This window comes from Schistocerca piceifrons, chromosome 2 (genome assembly GCF_021461385.2).
Source record: "Schistocerca piceifrons isolate TAMUIC-IGC-003096 chromosome 2, iqSchPice1.1, whole genome shotgun sequence".
Lineage (NCBI taxonomy): Eukaryota > Metazoa > Arthropoda > Insecta > Orthoptera > Acrididae > Schistocerca > Schistocerca piceifrons.
The window spans coordinates 276,417,887-276,440,869 of record NC_060139.1 but is presented as its reverse complement, the minus strand read 5'-3'; the positions used below and the strand labels follow the sequence as shown (position 1 = coordinate 276,440,869).

Below are 22,983 nucleotides of genomic sequence, written 5' to 3'. Positions count from 1 at the left end.
AATGCAAGAAATACGCATAGAAATGTTTCCATATGTAATGGATTAGGAGTGATATATGGACAGGAAAGGTCAAACAAGTGAAAAAGTAAAATGTTGATTTTTTTATGAACCACTGGTTATACAATTTGTTCAATATGAGCATGAAAGACATTGACAAGGTGCTGTACAGTGCTAGATTTGCACCAGGTGGCCAAAATTGGAAATAATTTTTTTCCAGCATAAATTGCTTCTATATTAACTCATTAGCACACCTACCAAATTTTGTTGCCATACAATAATTACAGCCCACGATGGATCTGTGTGTGGTGATGCAATTCAAATGTCCATTTCACAAGGCCTGGATCATGCTACACTGGTTGGAGAAGCATGATCGGCAACTCACATTGATGTCTTCGCTTCCCAGTTCACCTGATCTGAACCCGATGGGACACATCTGGGCTATTAAGTGCCAACTTTGCATCCAAAAACCACCAGCCCATAATTTATGGGAATTGCATGACCAGCGTGTAGGCAACTGGAGCTTTATTTCCGGAAATCTATCAACGATTTGTCGAATCCATCTCACATAGAACTGCTGCTGTGTTCCAAAAATGCTAATAAGCTCGTTGATAATTTTTGTAGTCATAATTGGAACAACAGTGATCTTGTATTGTAATTTAACAAAAAACAATCAGTCTACATTGAAAATGGTGTTTATTTTTCTGGTAATCGGCTTTGGTTATAGATAGACCATCTTCAGACCAGTATGTGTGATGTCTGTCTGAAAAGCATGCGACCTTTGATTTTCCCACGCAAAATAGAGACAATAGCGCAGCGCCACTGTACACAGTAAAGGAAGAGACCTTTATGCGCACGTGTGAATTTTGTTCCTGCCTTCCACGTCAGTCTCTGCCTATTGGTCACCGAGTGAGGTGCTACACAACGTGTTCATCAAATTACTGATTCTCTCAAGATGACTGAACGTGTTGAGCAAAGATACTGCATCAAATTTTCTCAAAAGCGTGGTGATTCTTAAAGCGAAGCAATTCATAAGATTCAGTGGGTATTTGGAGAAGATGTGATGGGTGTAACACAAATTAAGGAGTGGTTCAACAGATTAAAAAATGGTTGCACATCAGTGGAGAGTGACCAGCCTTTTGGCAGGCCCCAAACTGCTCAAAGTGCAGCTGTTGTTGAGAGGGTGCAAAATTTGGTGATGGCAGATAGTCATTTGACCATGCGGGAGATTTCCTAAGAGGTTGGAGTGAGTAAAGATTCTGCACATAAAATTTTGCATGATGATTTGAAGATACACCGAGTAGCTATGAAATTCGTGCCCAAGTTGTTGTCGCTGGAACAAAAAGACCTTCGTTTTGACGTTGCACAGGACCTTCTTAACACCACCAACACTGATACTGGGTTTCTGAACACTGTGATAACTGGAGATAGTCATGGGTGTACGGATACGAGCCAGAAACAAAAAGACAGTTGTCGCAATGGAAGCATTTCGAGTCTCCAAGGCCGAAGAAAGTGCGGCAAGTACGAAGCAAAATCAAGGTGATGCTGACTGTCTTCCTTGATGACAGTGACAAAGGAGTACTATCAAGATGATCTCCAGCGACTCTGTGACGCAGTTCGGCGCAAAAGACCAGACTTGTGGACAGCGAAAAACTGGCAATGCATCATAACAACATCCCCGCACATTCATCCCACTTGATCCAAAATTTATTGGCCAAACATGGAATTACAGCCATTTGCCAACCTCCCTATTTTCCAGGCATGGCTCCTTGTGACTTCTGGTTGTTTCCAAAATTGAAGACACCACTGAAGGGCTCCCGTTTTGAGAATAGAGAAGAGATAATGCGGAACACAATGATGGAGCTGAACACCATTCCAAAGAAGACTTCCAGAGGTGTTTCCAGCAGTGGAAGGATTGATGGGCTAAGTGTGTGCAAGCACAAAGGGCCTACTTTGAAGGTGATTAGGGTCCCAACCCCGTTAGGTATTTGAAATATTTTTTCTGGCCATAGGTCGGATACTTTTTACACAGGCCTTGTATCTCACGATCTCTCATGGTTTCTCGGTGAAACTGATCTCCACTGTACTCTCTTGTGTCCTGCAGAGTTGCTGTTTCCATTTCATGCATAATATTTCAAGACCCAGCTACTTTCTTCAGGTGCTGCAAGTACTGCTGTTATGTGTCCTCTCTAACTGGTTGGAGACCAGGCAGCAAGTACACGTAACAGGAAAACTTGCAGCACCTGAAGAGGACAGCTGAATCAGTCATCGAAATATTGTGCATAAAACGGAGGCAACAGAAGAACACTCAGAAGAACACTGTTAGTATTTATCTACAGTGGTAACACGTGGAGTCTATGCACTGAGCTGTAGTATGTGCTGAGGCATCTGTCATCAACTAAAAGTAAAAATTCTTCTGTGGGTGAAGTGGGATGTCCAGAAGGAACATTACAGTTTACAGTTAAATTTAAAAGCAAACCACATGTCAGGCATTTCCTATCTATGGGTAGTAATCAAAGATTTTGACAGCAGGATTATCATTATGCACCTCTTTCTGAACTGCACTCAGTTTTAATGAGTAATGAAGTAAGAATAACAGTGTAATTTTTCTGGTAATTATGAAAATCAGCCCTTCTGATTTCAAATGTATTATTTACGAGCCATGTTCAGAAAGTAAGTGTACTATGACCATAACAGGCAGTGGCTTTTTGAGGGGTCGTAACTGACAAGGGAACATTCCCAAGCACCAGTAAACGATCTTGATGAAACTGTGTGTGTGTGTGTGTGTGTGTGGAGGGGGGGGGGGGGGGGGAGATACTGCAATACGTATTTTCTTGTTTGTGCCCAATTTCACCTTAAAGGGTAAAATACACCCTATAAGGTAATTTGTCATATTGGGTTTGGAGGTAATATTTTAGAAATGGTTATATATGAAAAATGTTTCTATATGAAAGTTGATGTGTCATTAATGGTCTTGATAACTGTATGATCAAATTTTATAATAATTTGAAATTTTTCAAAATACCACACAACCATTAATGAATTTTGAAAAAGAAAAACTTTTGTTACATCATAAATTAAAGAAGCTTTCAAGCAACATACATCCATGTGTAATAAAGCTCGTCTCTGAAATGCCATTTTTGCAAAATAAGCTATACACAATGTGCTGACAGAGAATTTTCAACATACCTAATTAAAATATAAATATCTGTTATTAGTATATTTATTCTACATGTTAAATTGTTATTTTAAATTTTACTTTCTTTTTCCTTTTTCACCATTTCATACATGTCTATTACATTAAGGGGCTCCGGAAAGGCTCAAAATCATGAAAAGTTCAATTTTTACTTTTTTGCGTTTTCTGAATCTGCAGACTATTACCTTTTAATAGATATATAATTTATTCAATTCCGAAGACTACAACAATTTTTAAATTTTTTTTGAAATGTTTTCTACATGGGCGTGACCCACAGTGGCGCTGTTAAACTGCTGTCAAATGGTGTTATTATAAACGTCCGTGTTCATCAGGTACATTTTAGTGATGTGAGATAAAGTATGTGTTGTGGCTAACCTGTGATGGTTCAATATATATCGCTGGTGTGATTGTCGATTGTTTCATGTTTATTTACTCTGTCGTTATCTCGAAAATATTCGTAATTAATTCTGTTTCTTGAGTCTCTGTTTTGTTGAAGTATAATAATGAGTAAAAGTAAAGTTATTAGAAATCCTCTAAAGGCTTTTAAGAAAAGGAGAAATTTTGGAAAGCCAAAGGTATGTGTTATTACTGTAAACAATAAAGACGATAACCAAGTGAGTGAACCTAACCTCTCAAGTACACCTGCCCATAGCAGTCAAAGTGGGAAAGAAAATACTTCACAGAAGAAGCTTGGTTCAATGAGTGAAAACTATGAATGTTTTATGGGCGAATCGGATGTGATATGTCGGTTCTCAAAGGAATTTTTTCAAACTGTGTAAGATGTATTCATTGTAGTGAAGTTGGTCTGGAACTCTCCATAATAAAGCACGTAGGACTTGCTAGTGAAATACAACTGAAATGTGATAAGTGTTCATACATGACCATCTTTTGGAACAGTGTTGCAGTAACTGCAACTGAAGAAAATGGTAGCAAAATCTACGAACACAACAACGAGCGATGCTTGCTTTACACAAGGAACGCCTTCGGGCTGCAGACAGGGCTGTAAAGAGTCTAGAAATACAAGCAAGAGTAAACAGGAGGAGGAACAAAAGGAAGCTGGAGGAGGAGTTTGCAGAGGATGAAGATAATCCATCCTATGTACCTGGAATGCACTAAAAAGTTAATACAATCTTTGTCGCTCGATTCCCAAAACTTTTATTTTCTCATACTAATTACATGTTTTCTAAGGATCTTCCAAATATATTTGTTTCAAACTTTCAGTAAATGTTACACAGTACCTTCTGCATAATTTAACACAGCCTTTTTCCAAAAAACTGTATATTTTTGAATATATCAATAAAAAATTGCAAAAAAATGTTGTGAATTTTCATTACAATTGAAAAAAAATCATCTTTAATAACTGAACGAAAATTTTGTAAAATCCCTGAGTTAAGTTGTAGCCCATATTCCAATAAATAATCTGTAAAAAGTTCAACTTCCTACCTCAAATACTTTGTGAGGAAAGATGTAATTTATAAGCGTTATTTTAACATTGCAAGTATAGGGCGTTCCGGAGCCCCTTAATTGAAAATAATTAGTAACTCATTATGATGATACAAAATCATTATCATTATTTAATCTGTAAATAAATGCTTAAAAAGTAATGTTTCCTTACACGATGCACATAAAATGAAAGAAATTTCTTCACATAATATACAAGGTGGAAAACACAATATAAAAAAAAAAATTGTCAGGATTTCAAACTGTCGCAGGTGATCCTCTAAATATCCTGATTTTTATCAGCCACATTTCAGTACATTGGCAAGCCTGGACAAAAAGAATTGACTATGTATTAGTGACTGCAGCGTATTTATATTGTTCCTCAAGTGGAGATTGACATCAGAATTGTTCATCAGAGCAAGATCTGAAAATCTTGTCAAAGTTTTTCCAACATCGAAAGCGATATATATCTCATTTGCTGTTGAGCCCTTGGGGATCACCAGGTGAACAAGTTCCATGTCCTCAGGCGTGGTGCTCTATACGGTTCTTTCACACTGACAGCCCTAAGAATCTACCAATTCTACAGATGTTTCTCACTCACTGGGAAAGAAAACATCTTTCAAATACTTTTCGATCTAGTCAGCCATTTGATTACCAGATTTTGATGCTCTTACGAGAGCATCTGGGGCTTCAAAAAGAGATTCTCAAATTCTCAATCCAACACATTCTTTTAAAACTATGAAAAGGTGGGTAGTCAGAGAGAAAAAATAATTTTGACCTTCATATCCGAGGACAATAAACTTATTCATCTGGTGATCCCAAAGGACTCGACAGCACAGGTACAGACTTGGTTCATATATGACTTTTGATGTTGTACGAATCTTATGAGAAGATTGTCATATCTAGTTCTAATGAATGATTTTGATGTCAGTCTCCATAAAAATCTGGCACACTTGCTTTCTGAAGATGCCTTGTATAATAAATGTCTTTAAAGAAAATATGTACTGTGATGCTGTAGTTAATACATCTAACTCAAACAAAGAATGGAAGGTCAAGTATGGAGTAACAGTACAGAAAGGATAGACTGCTACTCACCACGAAGAGGATATTGAAATGCAGACAAGCACAACAACAAAAAATTACTAGGAATATTTAAGTTTTCCTACAAAGTCCATCCTTTGAGCCTCTGGGCACTCAGGCCTTAGTACCTGGAGACAATAGCCATTCATGTGAGAGTAGTTGTTGCTGTTGTTGTTGTTGTTGTTGTTGTTGTGTGAGAGTTTTACTTCTGATGAAGGTTTTTATCTGAAGGCATAAATATTTTTAGTATTCATTTTTGTTTCTACTATGTGTGCATTAATGCCTCCTCTATGTGGTAAACAGTTGTCTAGAATACAATTGTGGGTCGACATCACATATTATTTTTTATGGAATGCTTACCATGCAATGAAACTTACTTTCTTAAAGATGAATTATGCCAAAAGATATATGACAGTATTGAGGGGAAATAAGCAAAATATGTTATCTTAATGATTTGTTGTTTTCCTCCAAAACTTTCAACGAGAAAATGCAACAAGCCTAAATTTTGTTGTTGAGAACCTATAAAATGTTTGTTATTTCAATTTAAATCCTCATGAATATGCATACCTAGGAAACCTGGAAGGTTCTGGTGTCCTTATTATCCCTTACCCAGTTTTAAATTTGTTGATGTGTAGAATGAAATATACATTTGCAGAAAACCATCTGATAATTCTCTGAACATATTCTTACAACTTCTTCTGTTGCTGTAGGTTATTAACAACCAAAAAAAAATATCTGCAACACTAATTAATTCTGCACGATTGTGTTACACGCAAGTCCATTTACATATATGAGAAATTTGTACTTGTGACATGTATATCACCATAAAAATAAATAACTAAATAAAAGAAGAATAAGGTACAAAATAGAAAACCACTATTAATATTTTTCTGCCTAGTTTTCAAGCTAACAAAAAAGTAATGTCTCATCTACACATTTACGGAAAGAGTTCCTCATATAGACCAGGAACATTTTATTCCACAGCATTGAAAAGAAAATTCTGTTAGTAACTTATGTTCTCACCTCCATATCCATCCACACAAGATAGTCTCCTGGCATTTTAAGTCGTTCACACATTCTCTGGGGTGATGTCTGATAAAAAGCAGCAGTTGCAGACGGCAGATGACCTGAAAATAAATCACGATTCAAAATTTATTAACAGCTAGAAGGAGCTGTAAAGCTTACTAACAACAAACTATAAGCAGTGTTCATTTACTCAATTTGACAGTTATTCAGAACAACAAATATCATTTGGGAGTATATGTACTGGCACGTAACTGGAAGAAACACCAAGACGCTGTGACAAAGCAAGCTGGGATGATTTTACTTTCCCTCTTGTTTTGCCATCTGCCTCCTTAAATTCATTTTTTCACTTTTTACAATTTACCATTAACATACGTGAGTATAATCTGCATTTTCATAAAAGACAAAGATTGGCCCTTAGTTTAAAGAATATAACAACAAACCTCATTTTGTGCTTAGTTTTATGTATGTAATTGATTTTCTATTTTATTTTGACTATGCCTAGTTAGTATCTTTTGTTATAGGGTGACATCAGTAATTGTTTCGTAAGTTAAATTCTATTATTGACATATAAACAAATATAAATTCTGTACTAACTATAAACATTTGAAGGAACAACTAATAATATTCTTAAAGGATTTATTTGGCTCTATTCGAAAACATGTTAGCAAAGCCAGCTCTTAATTCCACAGTAATTGACAGTTTTGTCAAACATATTGTTTACATAACTACATATGTTAGTTTCCTCGTTTAAACAAATAATTCGGGTTAACCCTTGCAGTAGAAGAAACTGTTAAAAAGACACAATTTTTTGATGTATGTAGTTAATTTAATGAGTTAAGATTTAATTGTAATTTCTGTAAATTTAACTACGAACAATGTGTAGTTTCAGTACCTATTATTGTGAAAATATATAAGAGCCTGGTTGTGGATCATGAAACAGTCAGTCCACGGCCAAGTTTCAGTCGAGGAACCTGTGTTGGTTAGAATGACAACAATGCATCAACTTAACAGTGTAATAAGTGTTACACAATTAGGCCATATGTTAAAACAGTGACAGTGTCTGCTCCACACGTACCTTTCTATTCTTCAAGAACTGCTCATAGATGTTTAACAGGAAACTACTGTAGCAGTATGTGGATGTTAGCCTGCAAACTATTAATGAGGTTTACGGGAAGTTAGAACAATAGTGCGCTGGCCGTATGTAACTGTGTATTATTGGGGGGTTATGAAAAGTGAAAGTAAAAGACTGTGAAACGCAACTGTGCATCTGTCGGCTACATTATGTACAGTAGTCAGTGTCAGAATCCGCAACCCATTTTTCAGACAGTGTAGCAATGGAGTACTTTGACACTGAGGACACCAAACGAAGAAATAAAGTAAGCAAACTGCTATGTAAGGTGCCTTGAGTGAGGAATATTGTACGTAGCCACAAACAACAAGGACTCGCAAACTTTGAACAGTAAACTCAACAGCGGTTTACAGTGCAGTATAACAGCAGCCAATCAGCGAGCAGGTTCTATGGAAGCAGCCGCTGAGTACAGGAGCAGCCAATCAGCATGCAGATGGACACAGCTGACCGGAGATAAACAAGATGCCTCGCCGAGAGCCTTACACTTTCTGGTGACTTTTTTAACTGTCCCCCATGAACATCTCCATGTCAGTCTATTTTTACCTCCATTTTCTCCCATTACTCTGTTTTATGTTCCCCTTTTTTATTGCCTTCTGTATGTAACATTTCATTCTTATTTTAGTTGTCATGTCACTCGGCTGAAGAGCGGCGGATTGTGCCGCTGACAGCCCTCCCCTGCCCATACAGGGCAGGGGAATGAAATCACAATTAAAAAAAAGAGCCTTACAGCTTGTCGCAGCCGTGCAGATGATGAATTGGATGACAACTGCTGCTGCAGCAGCAGCAGCAGCAGCAACAGCAGGATACGAGTGATTGAAAAATAATGTATTTCATAGCAAAATCTGTTTTGTATTTAGTGATACATAATGAGTGACCTTAACGAACAAGACAGTGTGTCTGAGAACAAAGCTGTAGTGCTTAAGTTTTTAAGTGAACAGGAAGACCTAAGTGGGACTGTTTCTGTAGATGCTAGTAATTATAAATCAGACATGAATGTAACTTTGAATCATGGGGGTGAAAGACCTATTGTAGATGAAATGATAGAAGTGTCATCTACATTGTGTGGTGGTGTGAGCGAAATGGATGAAAACAGTACTGAAGTGGGTGAGATCATTAAGATTAAGGAGGAGGAATCTAGTAGCAAAAGTCAGCAAGGCAACAGTTTATGGCAGATGGAAATTTGGAAGCGATGTGAAGGCAAATTATGAGTAGTTTCAGTTGTTGGAATAATATGAGTATGAAAGAAGACATTAGTGGTATGGAAGATGACATTAGTAGTACTATAAAAGACACTAATAGGGTGGAAAAGAAAACTGATAGCATTAAAACTGACATGGTTAGCTTCAAGGATGAACTGAAGAAAGAAATTAAAAAGGAGATTACAGTAGTCAGCTCTAATCTTTCAGAATTAAATACGAAGTTTGAGGCAGTAATGAAAGATTGTGGCGAAAATAAAGGGTGTTACAAAAAGGTACGGCCAAACTTTCAGGAAACATTCCTCACACACAAAGAAAGAAAATTGTTATGTGGACATGTGTCCAGAAACACTTACTTTCCATGTTAGAGCTCATTTTATTACTTCTCTTCAAATCACATGAATCATGGAATGGAAACACACAGCAACAGAACGTACCAGCGTGACTTTAAACACTTTGTTACAGGAAATGTTCAAAATGTCCTCCGTTAGCGAGGATACATGCATCCACCCTCTGTCGCATGGAATCCCTGATGCACTGATGCAGCCCTGGAGAATGGTGTATTGTATCACAGCCGTCCACAATACGAGCACGAAGAGTCTCTACATTTGGTACCAGGGTTGCGTAGACAAGAGCTTTCAAATGGCCCCATAAATGAAAGTCAAGAGGTTTGAGGTCAGGAGAGCGTGGAGGCCATGGAATTGGTCCACCTCTACCAATCCATCGGTCACTGAATCCGTTGTTGAGAAGCGTACGAACACTTCGACTGAAATGTGCAGGAGCTCCATCGTGCATGAACCACATGCTGTGTCGTACTTGTAAAGGCACATGTTCTAGCAGCACAGGTAGAGTATCCCTTATGAAATCATGATAACGTGCTCCATTGAGCGTAGGTGGAAGAACATGGGGCCCAATCAAGACATCACCAACAATGCCTGCCCAAACGTTCACAGAAAATCTGTGTTGATGACGTGATTGCGCAATTGCGTGTGGATTCTCGTCAGCCCACACATGGTGATTGTGAAAATTTAAAATTTGATCATGTTGGAATGAAGCCTCATCCGTAAAGAGAACATTTGCACTGAAATGAGGATTAACATATTGTTGGATGAACCATTCGCAGAAGTGTACCCGTGGAGGCCAATCAGCTGCTGATATTGCCTGCACACGCTGTACATGGTACGGAAACGAACCGGTTCTCCCGTAGCACTCTCCATACAGTGACGTGGTCAACATTACCTTGTACAGCAGCAACTTCTCTGACGCTGACATTAGAATTATCATCAACTGCACAAAGAATTGCCTCGTCCATTGCAGGTGTCCTCGTTGTTCTAGGTCTTCCCCAGTCGCGAGTCATAGGCTGGAATGTTCCGTGCTCCCTAAGACGCCGATCAATTGCTTCGAATGTCTTCCTGGCGGGACACCTTCGTTCTGGAAATCTGTCTCGATACAAACGTACCGCGCCACGGCTATTGCCCCGTGCTAATCCATACATCAAATGGGCATCTGCCAACTCCGCATTTGTAAACATTGCACTGACTGCAAAACCACGTGTTCGTGATGAACACTAACCTGTTGATGCTACATACTGATGTGCTTGATGCTACTACTGTAGAGCAATGAGTCGCATGTCAACAGAAGCACCGAAGTCAACATTACCTTCCTTCAATTGGGCCAACTGGTGGTGTATCGAGGAAGTACAGTACATACTGACGAAACTAAAATGAGCTCTAACATGGAAATTAAGTGTTTCTGGACACATGTCCACATAACATCTTTTCTTTATTTGTGTGTGAGGAATGTTTTCTGAAAGTTTGGCCATACCTTTTTGTAACACCCTGTATAAAGAAAGTAGAGCAGAATACTAATGAGAAATTAACATTAATGAGTAGTAAATGTGTAGAAGAGAGAAAGAAACTTTGTGGTGACTACAGTAGGAGGGTGGAGGAGCCTGAAAAATGGTGTAAAGATGAAGTCAAAGCAGCCAGCAAATTTTGTGCTGAAAACAGGGTTAAACTTGTGAACCAAATTATTTAGAAACAGAAGTAGAAACCAAGTGTGCAGTAGTGGTAGAGGAAAAAATGTTGAAAGTAAATAAAAATGTAAATTCCAAATTGGCTGAAATGGAGAAAAAGATGGAAAAGGTATAAAATCAAAGCATAGAGTATGTAGTGTCCCAAACAGTCCTTCATTTGTTAGTTGTAAAAAATTTAATAATTTTGAACTGTATGGGGAAGTGCATCCACTGGATTTCATTAGGGAATTTAATGATTTGCCTGAAAAAAGGTGAGGAGGAACTTACTATAATAAAATTAAGTGATGAAACAGCGTGCGTTTATGTTGCACAGGATGTCCAAAGTGTCAAAATGGATGTTAAATTTTTAAGAGAACATAAGGAAGTCAGGTGTTTTGTTTTGTGGTCTAATACTGGAAACAAAGATCAACTAATTAGCCAAATATTTGAGGACTGTGGAAGTGACAGTGGGTCTGATTCTGACAGTAGTTGTAATGATGATAGCAGTGACGAATCCAGCAGTGATGAGGATGAGGTATTTGAATTTATAATAATGATGCCCATGTGGTAACTAAAGAGAGGATAAACGAGGGTAATGTTATGCCTAATGAAGAGTTAGAGTTTGAAAGGGGGTAATGAGGAAGTGATTGATTGATTGATTTCTTTATTAATCCATGTACCAATTTACATTGTGTGGATTTCGTCAGCAAAATCATATACAATACAATATACTTACAATTTATACACGTAAAATTAATATTTATACACATTTTTGAGGTATCTTACATTAGTTTTATATCCTTATGTAATTTTCTTGTAGTACTGTACAATTCTGGATTTCATATTATAATTATTTCCTCATGAATTACAATGATGCAGGCTACTTTAATTACACTACATATTTTAATTCAGATAGTCCGTTACTGCGTAATAACTTTTATTTAATAAAAAAAAATTTAGTTTTGTTTTGAACTGTCCAATTGTGTCGATATCTTTTATATTTTGGGGTAATTTATTATATAATTTAATGGCATATACAACAAGTTCTGCTGAGTTTTAACTTTATTTTTCCTCTCTAGATGCAGATGGTATTGGTTTCTAGTTTCATAGCTGTGTACTAAAGAATTTTTCATATAGCAGTCAATATTTTTTTTACATACATAATACTTTGAAAAATGTATTCACAGGGGACAGTTAGTCTGTCAATTGACTGTCTCTGATAATCAATTTGGCAAGCAGGATGATAGTTTTTCCAGGGAAAGGATTAATGAGGATTTGTTGTATGAAGAAGAACACATGGCAAGTAAAATGTCAGTGTGGCATCCTGTAATAACAGCAAGGGTACAAGGTATACATGTTAAGTGTTTACTAGACGGTGGTAGTGATTTGAATGGCATGTCACAAGCATTTTTTGAGTCAATTAAGAACACAGAGGGTATAGTAGTAATACATGTTTCTGGAACAAAAATTAATAGTGTTATTGGTAAGCTATCAAAGAGTGTGAAACAAGAGGTACTATTAACTGTGGAATTGGCGAGACAGCTGTTGGAGGGCAATTTCATGGCAATTCAAAATATCAGCATTGATGTAACATTTGAGACTATTTTTTTGTGCAAATAGAAAGTAGGGGGTTCAGCATCCTGAGTTGGATTCATTATGTGGGGATAATGCTTACCCCAGCTGTCTGTCTCATTTTTCATGTTTCCTGAGGCAGTCAAACTCTTCTATTAGCCTATCTGTAGTCTATAAGTGAATCACAAACATTCTGTCTTCGACTTTCATGTAATTTGTGCAGTAGAATACTTAAGTTCAGGAATATGTTAGAAAAAGTATGTTGTGTCAGTTATAAGTAATGCAAGAAAAGGTGTCAGCATATGTGGAGGATAATTAACATCTGAAGTAATAAGCTCATAGGTGCAGTAAAGAATCATCTTGAATACGAGATATTAATATTAATTGCGGTGTAATAGAAGTGTTTGTGTTCGGTGCAGTCAGTATATGAAGATAAGTAACTACCCATAGAAATGTGTCATGGTACAGTCTTTTCTAAAATTAAGGAATTACAACTTTAAACATAGTTGCCTGAAGTAATGTGTGTGGAACGAATAAGCAAGGTTTGTATGTATATCACGATTCAGGCCAGAATTTCAAGAAATTTGCTAAAATACAGTGAAATAATAGTTTTGCTGAGTGATAATTTTGTCTGAGCAATAATTAAAGTTAAGTTTGCCTTTGCATAAGGATCTGTTACTGTGGAGTGTTTCTGAGTAGCATCAATTGTGCATTAAATAAGCAGAGCAGGTGTTTATTTATTAGATAAAGAAACAATAATGAAATAAGAAAATAATGAATAATGTTAGGGTCTTAAGTGTTAGGGAGTCTGTCTCTGCAGTAAGGATATTTTTTGAGAATTCACTCCACCAGTTACCTTTCTCACTTAGTTAAGTAAAATAATGGAACTGACAGACATGATTGAGCAATGAAAAAGATAACTGTATACAAACAAATGTGTGGTGTAACTGTATTGATGATCTAATTTTGAACTAGGCAACATTGGCTACTGTGTATATTGTGCAATTCATGACACTTAAGCTGGAATGAGAGATTAACAGAAAGAGCAATATTTTTGTGAAGTACAGCACATGTAACACTACATCATTGGGTCTACAGATTATCTAAAAACCTCTATTTGTGTTCTGAGGAATTATGAGCTTAAAGTGGTAATACTGGGATGAAGAAAAGTAATTCTGCTGATTAACTGATAACTGTGATGATAGACTCATGTGGACATTCAGACAGGTCAACTATTTGGTAACATTTTGTGAGAATTTAATTTTCTGCTTGAACGAGAGTAGTGCTCAGAGTTGGGTAGACAAGTGGGGCTACAATTTGGTACAACTTCCATCCCCTTAATTTTGAGTTGAGTTGTAATTAAGTTATGTGATGGTGACTATCCTTTTTTCATAATGTAATGATTAGTAAATCTATGCTACTGCACATCTTGAGTTTTTGCGATTTTGCAAATGGGAAAGAAACAAAAATCTTTCAAGTTTAACCAGTTTCAGACAGTTATGACTTTGAGTCATGTTTTGTAGTGTAACGTGTACTTGATTTTAAATTTTTATTAGCCCACACCTTTCATACTACAGTCAATTTAGTGTAATTATTGTAATGTTATAAGAACCATGTATTTATTTATGATGTAATGACTATATCATTTGTCATTAATTTTAAATGTTTTTTTCCTTAGACTAATATAATAGAAGGAAACATTCCACGTGGGAAAAATTATATATAAAAACAAAGATGAGGTGACTTACCGAACGAAAGCGCTGGCAGGTCGATAGACACACAAACAAACACAAACATACACATAAAATTCAAGCTTTCGCAACAAACTGTTGCCTCATCAGGAAAGAGGGAAGGAGAGGGGAAGACGAAAGGAAGTGGGTTTTAAGGGAGAGGGTAAGGAGTCATTCCAATCCCGGGAGCGGATTGACCATGTCTGCTTGTGTCTGTATGTGTGGATGGATATGTGCGTGTGTGCGAGTGTATACCTGTCCTTTTTTCCCCCTAAGGTAAGTCTTTCCGCTCCCGGGATTGGAATGACTCCTTACCCTCTCCCTTAAAACCCACTTCCTTTCGTCTTCCCCTCTCCTTCCCTCTTTCCTGATGAGGCAACAGTTTGTTGCGAAAGCTTGAATTTTGTGTGTATGTTTGTGTTTGTTTGTGTGTCTATCGACCTGCCAGCACTTTCGTTCGGTAAGTCACCTCATCTTTGTTTTTATATATAATTTTTCCTTAGACTAAGTTAGAAGAAAAAGTAAGTGTACTAAAATAGGGTATTTCGTCTAATTTTTTCATGTACTGTGGCAGAGGAGAACCACCTCCAAGGGAATTAATTGCAGTTCATTTCCTAACTAACTTCCACTTGGACCTGTTGAAGGCATGGAGAGCTTCATGAGAAAGTGCATTAAAGCCGATTGAAAAAGTGGAAGTGCTTGTGAAAATTACTAAACATTGAGCAAGTGAAATTTTTTTGTCCACACATGAACTGCAATGCGAAGTGTAATTTAACTCTTTGCTGCCCATGAGGATTAATTTTTTTGCTAAGCAAGACAGGACTTGTATCAAATTATATGTATCTTATATGTATATAATCATCACTTACCCAAAAAGGACATCACGTATGATGAAGATGCCTAAAATTTTATTAAAAGTGTATCTTGTAGATGTTTTGTACAAATGTATGATACACTACTTCAATATTTTGTATGGAGATTTTTATATGGTAACTTCATATAAGTTAAAATTTGAAAACACAGATGTAATATTTCTTTTTCTGTAGATGTTAAACCCAATTTCTGGTGTCACTTGTGATCACTGAACTGCCCATTTAGCTATTTGCAGTATCTATCTCGTCAATCCAACGAGAGGGTGATGTGACTAAGCGAGTTGGGATAATTTTACTTCCCCTCTTGTTTTGCCATCTGCCTCCTTAAATTCTTTTTTTTTCACTTTTTACAATTTACCATTAACATACGTGAGTATAATCTGCATTTTCATAAAAATGAAAGATTGGCCCTTAGTTTTAAAGAATATAACAACAGATCTAATTTTGTGCTTAGTTTTATGTATGTAATTGATTTTATAATTTATTTTGACTATGCCTGGTTAGTATCTTTTGTTATAGGGTGACATCATCAGTAATTGTTTCATAACTTAAATTCTGTTATTGACATATAAACAAATATAAATTCTGTGCTAATTATTAACATTTGGAGGAACAACTAAGAGTATTCTTAAAGGATTTATTTGGCTCTATTCGAAAACATGTTAGCAAAGCCAGCACTTAATTCCAAAGTAATTAACTGTTTTGTCAAAAGTATTGTTTACTTAACTATATATGTTAATTTCATCATTTAAACAAATAATTCAACTTAACCCTTGTAATAGAAGAAATTGTTAAAAAACGCAATTTTTCTGTATGCAGTTAATTTAATGAGTTAAGTTTCAACTGTAATTTCTGTAAATTTAACTTTGTACAATGTGTAAGTGCAGTACCTATTATTGTTGGGATATATAAGGGGCGGTTTTTTGGTCACAAAACAGTCAGTCCATGGCCGAGTTTCAGACGAGGAAACTGTGTTGGTTAGAACGACCACAATGCATCAACTTAACAGTGTAATAAGTGTTACACAATTAGGACATGTGTTAAAACATTGACAGTGTCTGCTCCACACATACCTTTGTATTCTTCAGGAACTGTAAACATTGTGGTTAAGCTTTTGCTGCTCGTAGATGTTCAACAGGAAACTATTGTAGCAGTATGTGGATGTTCGCCTGCAAACTATTAATGAGGTTTACGGGAAGTTAGAACAATAGTGCACTGGCCATATGTAACTGTGTATTATTGGGGGGTTGTGAAAAGTGAAAGTAAAAGACAGTGAAACGCAACTGTGCATCTGTTGGCTACATTATTTACAGTAGTCAGCGTCAGAATCCACAACCCATTTTTCAGCCAGCGTTGCAACCCAGTACGTCGACACCAAGGACACCAAATGAAGAAACAAAGTAGGTGAACCGCTACAGTGCCTAAACAGGCTTCTCCAAGATATCTGGCTATCAACATGTCATAACATTGTTGCTGCACGCAGCTGTAGAATAAATACTTTTTTGATATTAGCTGCACTGCCCCAGAAGATTATGCCGCAGGACAGTACCAACAGAAGTGACACACATATCCGCATATTAACAAAGTGAGAGAGATTTCAAAATGTCAAGCAGGCAGAACTGAGCTGTTCAGTTAACACATCCACACACTAGTACTGCCTAACTTTATTTATCCATCTGGATGACTAAGAATTTCATACTTGGAGCTGCATCCAGTGTGCGCCCATATTTCTTATCCTTTAAGTCATTTTCATTTCCTTCGAAGTCTCTCGGTCATGCAGCCACATGGATTGGTAATAGTAGAATGAATTTTGGACAGAATAATGTATCATCATTATGGTTATTCCAGCTAACATCCTCTGTCAAAGGGTTTGATCAAGAGGGTTTCAAGCACAACATTCACTGACAAAACCTAAGAACACACATGACTCTTGTTTGTTTGGAACTACACAATTAAAAATCTTAACGCACAAAGCTGTTTGCTGTGAACCGGCTTTAAGCCTGTTCATTCTCTTATCTGTATTTGAATATCTTATACTTTTATCAACATCTCATATCAGTTTCTACACTTTCTTCAATGCCTTTGGTAAGCCATTTATCTAGGTCAAAGACAGCAGTGGACCAAGTACCAAACCTTGTAGGACACATATTTAATGTTTCTCTTCTCCATATTTAGTTTTATTCCTGTAGTATAACTTGTTAATGTGAACCTATGTTCCATGTTGTTAAGATGATGATGATGTTGTGTACACCCTTTATAGTAGCTCATCACATTATCCTACCTGTGCATGTCGCCTCATCTCTGCATAATTAGTGTGATGCGCAAAGGCTAGACAAAAATACAGAAACACCAAGAACAACAACACATTACCACATCTAATATAGTGTAAGAAAACTGTTGGCATTCAAAATAGCTTCCAGTCATTTCAGAATGGATAAATACAGGTTCTGTTTGGCTTTCAAAGGAATCTTATACCCTTCTTCCTGCAAAATAGTGGCAAGTTCAGGTAACGATGATGGAGGTGGATGGCTACCACACGTCCTTCTCTCCATGGTAGAATAAAGAGCTCAATTATATTGGCATCTGGTGACTGTGATAGCCAGGGGAGACGTGACAACTCATCCTCGTGCTCACAAAACCAGTCCTGGATGATACAAGCTATGTCACCAGAAGCTCTGTCATCTTGGAACACAGCATCACTATTGGGGAACAAACAATGTACCATGGGGTAGACTTGATCAGCCAAAATGCTTATTTGATAGCAGTAATGTGACATGCAGAGTACCCAAGATGTCCATGGAACCCCCGGCTCCTTCCATTCTTGGGACGTAAATTTTGTCAGAATTTGGAAACAGTGTGAAACAAGACAATGACCAAATGACTTCTTTCCATTGCCGTATGGTTCAGGTTTTATGGCTTTGGCACCAGGTTTTCCTGTTACTGGCATTTGCATCAGTGATGAGTGGTTTTGGAATTCCAGCTTCTCCTACAATTCCCAGCTTTCGGAGCTCCCTTCATGTTGTTTTGGTGCTGACAGGATCCGTGAGTGTGACAAGCTGTTCTGCAGTGACTTTTGAGGGTATCTTCTTAATTTTCATCACAGTCCTCTTCAATGACAGTCAACACACAGTTTCATTCACAGTGTGACTTGTCTGATGTTTTTCTGCTTTCTCTGTATGTGAGATGAATCTTCTACACAGTCTCTCTTGACACATCAAATACTTGTTACTGAAGCACCCATTATATGAGCACCAATAATTTGCCCACATTCGAAGTCAATGAGCTCAGACATAATGCACTCACAGCTACAAACAACACTGTTCTCACCATGACTGACACTTGAACACATTGAGGGCATTGCACAGGCGCAATTTGTGGTAAAATACAACAGGGCAACCTACAGGCTGGGTTAGCATCTGCATTCATGTTCAAGCATGTATTTCTTGCAGTGCTTCCATAATTTTGTCTATTCACTGCATATCTATTTGAACCTGTTTACTGCAGTCAAGCATGGGTCTTGCTCTACTATATTCACCCCCCCTCCCTTTCCCATTAGCAAGCTGCTTGATGCCTCAGGACTTTTCTTGTCAACCGATCAGTTTTTTTATGAGTTGTGTAATAGATTCCATTTACGTCCAATTTGACTCAGTACATCATTAGTTAGTTATTCATTCTAATTTTCAGCATTCTTCTATAGCACCACATTTCAGGAGCTTCTGTTCTCTTCTTGTCATGTATCAGTTGCTGAAGAGTAGCTGCAGAGCTTAGTGACTTCTTTGGTTGGTGTTACATTACTTGTGGTACAGACAAGAACTGATTGAAGACGGGTAGGGACTGTGTCTGTCGTGTATGGATGCAGGGAGAACTGGCCACTGTCCGTAAACATCTGTAAGCTGTTTTGGCCGCAGTCCACAGGACTCAGGTTACTGCCACGGTGTTGGGGCACCTGAGATGAATGCTTTGGCACCTTTGGAGCCTATAGTGTCATCTTGGACACCTGATGCTGATGCACCTTCCAATTCGCATGTCGCAGACAGTTGATTGTCACTGACGAACAGTGGCGGGATCGTGGATCTCTGAATCGAATGTGACAGCGGGTACAGGCCACAAGGCTGCCCCTTTACACCTCAAAAACAGTTTTGAGGAATTGCCCACTGCTGAAAATACACTGAGCCAGCACAGGATAGCTCACTTATTGGGACTGTAGTCAGCCTTCCTAAGAAGTATGAACAAGTGCAGAGGGTGGGATTGCTTATTCATTCTGAGCTCCAATTTTAGGCAAGTAATGGAGCCCCTAAGGGAAATTGTGTGTGTGTGTGTGTGTGTGTGTGTGTGTGTGTGTGTGGAGGGGGAGCTGGAGTTTACGAGTACTCAACAGTGAGATTATTAGGCACCCATGCACTTATTTTAAAAGAATGAGGATGAAATGCCTAAACTTGCTGTCATACAGTGAGGGGGGTGGGGGGGGACCTGTAAAATGACACTCATTCACCCACTCCAACTTCACCCGCGTTGATCGAAACAATCACTATTTTACATGCCTTAAGACAATGGAGAAAGGCTGAATGGTCCTGTACCTGGGATTAAAATATAAGTAAAACGACAGAGAATATGAAAGATAGGCACAGGGAAAGTTGATCACTTATGAAAAACATTGGTGAGCCAGTCACCCTATTAACACATTAAGAGCATCACCCTAAAGCCTTAAGAAACATGTTGGACAAATCATTAAACTTCATAACTCAAACCACATTCATTTAATAGTCACTTAAAATAGAGGGCAGATGTGTTGCCAAATCTGCTGCTGCCCTCTGGTCTGAAAACAAAACACAGTCTAATAAAATGCGGTGCACAGTGATCTGTTCACCACAAGCACCAAACTTTGGAGGGTGCTCTCCCTGGGGTAAGAAGCCATGCAACGTAGGGCTGTGATCTATGGAAAGACGAACAAGGAGGACCTCATTTTGTCTGCCTTGTCAGACGGAAATATGCCACAGTCACGTTGTGGGCTTTACTATACTGAGCTTATTGCCTGTCACTCCCTATTGACACATGACTCTGTACCTCAACAGTGATACAATAGCATGCACGTGGATGGCACACTGAACACACTGAGGATCATGAGACACCTCCTTTGCTGCTACATCTGTCGTTTTATTCCCTGCAATATTCATGTGCCCTGGTGCCCAGCAGAAGGACACCTTTCCCAGCCTTTGTGAAGAAGGGCAGTTCAAATTTTCTCTTAGCCTTGGTGTAGATCAGTCTGTCCAGGGTCCTGTACTCCATGATTTTCCTTTCTTTCTGGAGAATCCTGCAGTCAGGCAAGCGAGGCGAGTGGTGCTCTCCGCTGTTGACACAGATGGGAGGCGGGGCACATGGAGTATTGGGATATGATGGGCGTCCGCAATCTTGGCATGTGACGCTGAAAGGACAGCAGGAAGCCATATGGCCAAACTTCCAGCACTTAAAGCACCGCATCAGGGGAGGGATATAGGGCTTTAAATCACACCGGTAGACCATCACCTTGACCTCCTTGGGCAATGTATCACCCTTGAAGGCCAAGACGAAGGCACTGGTGGCAACCTGATTATCCTTTGGACCCCGGTGGATACGTCGAACAAAATGTACACCTCTCCGCTCTAAATTGGCATGCAGCTCATCGCCAGACTGCAAAAGAAGGTCTCTGTGAAATATGATAACCTGCACCATATTTAAGCTGTTATGGGGCGTGATGGTTACAGAAACATCCCCCAGCTTGTCACAAATGAGTAACTTCCATGACTGGGCAGAGGATGCTGTTTTGATCAAGACCCAGGTCTCATTTTGGACTAGCCCTCCGCCTCCCCGAACTTGTCCTTTAAATGCTCAACAAAAAACTGAGGCTTCATCTTCATTAAAGATTCCCCATTAGCTTTCTAACATACAAGGTACCAGGGTGAATAAGATCCGATGCCGTCCTTAGTGTGATGTTCCTCCCATGGCGTGGCCAGTGAGGGGAACGATTTGGGGTCGTACTTCTGTGCGTTGAATTGAGCTCGTGATCACTTAGAGACTGCTGGTGTTTCACCACCAGCAAGAGATGATGGACTACGCTTCATTGCGTGTCATCTGCCCTGATGCCACCCACTCCGTTACCAGGGACCCTCCCCACAGGCACCACCCAGCCGCAGCAAAGGCCACCTGGCAGGAGGGCCATTGCCGGGAGTCCTGATGCCCCAGGGGGATGGGCATCTACCCCTTGGCATACATGGGGAGTTAACGGCACAGGCATCAGCAGAGCAATCCCTGTGTGGTCTAGGGGCTACAACCAACAGGGTACATGGCGGCTCCACCACAACGGACTGGCTACTGTGCTGGATATCAGGTGCAAGTCCATGGTCATCGTCGACAATAAAGGCCGAAACGTGTGAAACTCCTTTTAGTCGCCTCGTATGACAGGCAGGAATACCTCGGGCCTATTCTAGCCCCCGGACCCACAGGGGGATAACCAACGGATTCCCCCTGTTTAGACTTATCTGTAAATACAACTACATAGTTGTTGTGCTCATTTAAAATGCCATAAAATATAATATTAAAAACAGAAGCAGGAGTGCAATCTATCCTGTACTCCACTAAACCTAATATTACTTGGTGCCTCTGCAGTAACCAGGGTGGCAGTCAGTTAAAATCACGGATTTGAGCTTGTATGTGCCCTACGCCAAGGGGCTCCAAAAGACACTTCGTGCAGATCCCAAATGGCCTCCTTGCCATGGACAATTGGTAAAGAGGCTTTCCATAAATGGACTAGCAACAGTATGGTATGGTGGAGAACTGGGGACGTATATGCCTGACACATCATGAGGAGTTGCCGTCAGATATTAAGTGATGGTTAACCAGCTTCAGCACAGAGGCTGGGCAAGGGGGCTGGTCCTTAAGTGCTTTTGGCCAGCCTGATCCCTTCATGGTGTAATGCACCATTTACCTTCACGCAAGAAGCTCTCAGAAGGTTCACATAAAGGTACAGTGAAACATAATGTTAATATATTGCATCAGAATATCAGGGGATTTAAAAAAAAAAAAAGTAGATGAGCTTCTTGTCTGTTTAGAAGATTTAGAAACTGAGGGTGGAAGAGATGTGCTATGCCTGTCTAAACACCATATAGTCACAGGTATGGAAATGACAAATATAGGTGGATATAAGCTTTCAGCATATGTAAGTAGAGACATCAAGGAGAAAAGAGTAGGTCCCATACATGTTAAAGTCTGTCATAGTGTGAAAAATTTGGAAACTCAAAAATTTTGCATATGGCAATATATAGAATAATGTGAATGTGAGCTTAAACTAAATAATGGCACTTTTATAATTGTAGCCATGTATAGGTCCCCATCTGGAAATTTCAACTATTTTTGAAAAACTTGGATTCTTTGTTGTGCTATCTGTCAGACAGAGGAAAGCAAATTATTATTTGTGGGGATTTCAATGAAGATTTTCTGAAAGAGTCCAACAGAAAGCTTGAACTTGGAAGTATTACTTTATTCTTTCAATCTGACATTATTTATTGATTTTCATACTCAGGTGGTACAGGAAAGCAGCACACTGATAGATAATGTTTCCATAGACCAAGATAAATTTAATCAAATAAAAACTTTTCCTGTTAAGAATGGTCTTGTCTGATCATGATGCACAGTTAGTAACAGTATATGATAAACCTCCATACAGTAATGCAAAACAGTCCTCCAAAATAGTGCGTA

The 22,983-nt window shown here is 38.6% G+C and overlaps 1 protein-coding gene across 2 annotated transcripts in view; it reads right to left on the bottom strand.

The window, feature by feature from the left end:
- Nucleotides 1–22,983, bottom strand: part of LOC124776672 (oligoribonuclease, mitochondrial) — a 72,928-nt gene that overhangs the window by 42,678 nt on the left and 7,267 nt on the right. For both annotated transcript variants that reach the window (XM_047251776.1, XM_047251775.1), the window contains exon 2: nt 6,737–6,840. In XM_047251776.1, coding sequence (XP_047107732.1) covers nt 6,737–6,790 — 54 coding nt within the window. In that variant the 5' untranslated portion in view covers nt 6,791–6,840. The remainder of the gene's footprint in view (nt 1–6,736; nt 6,841–22,983) is intronic.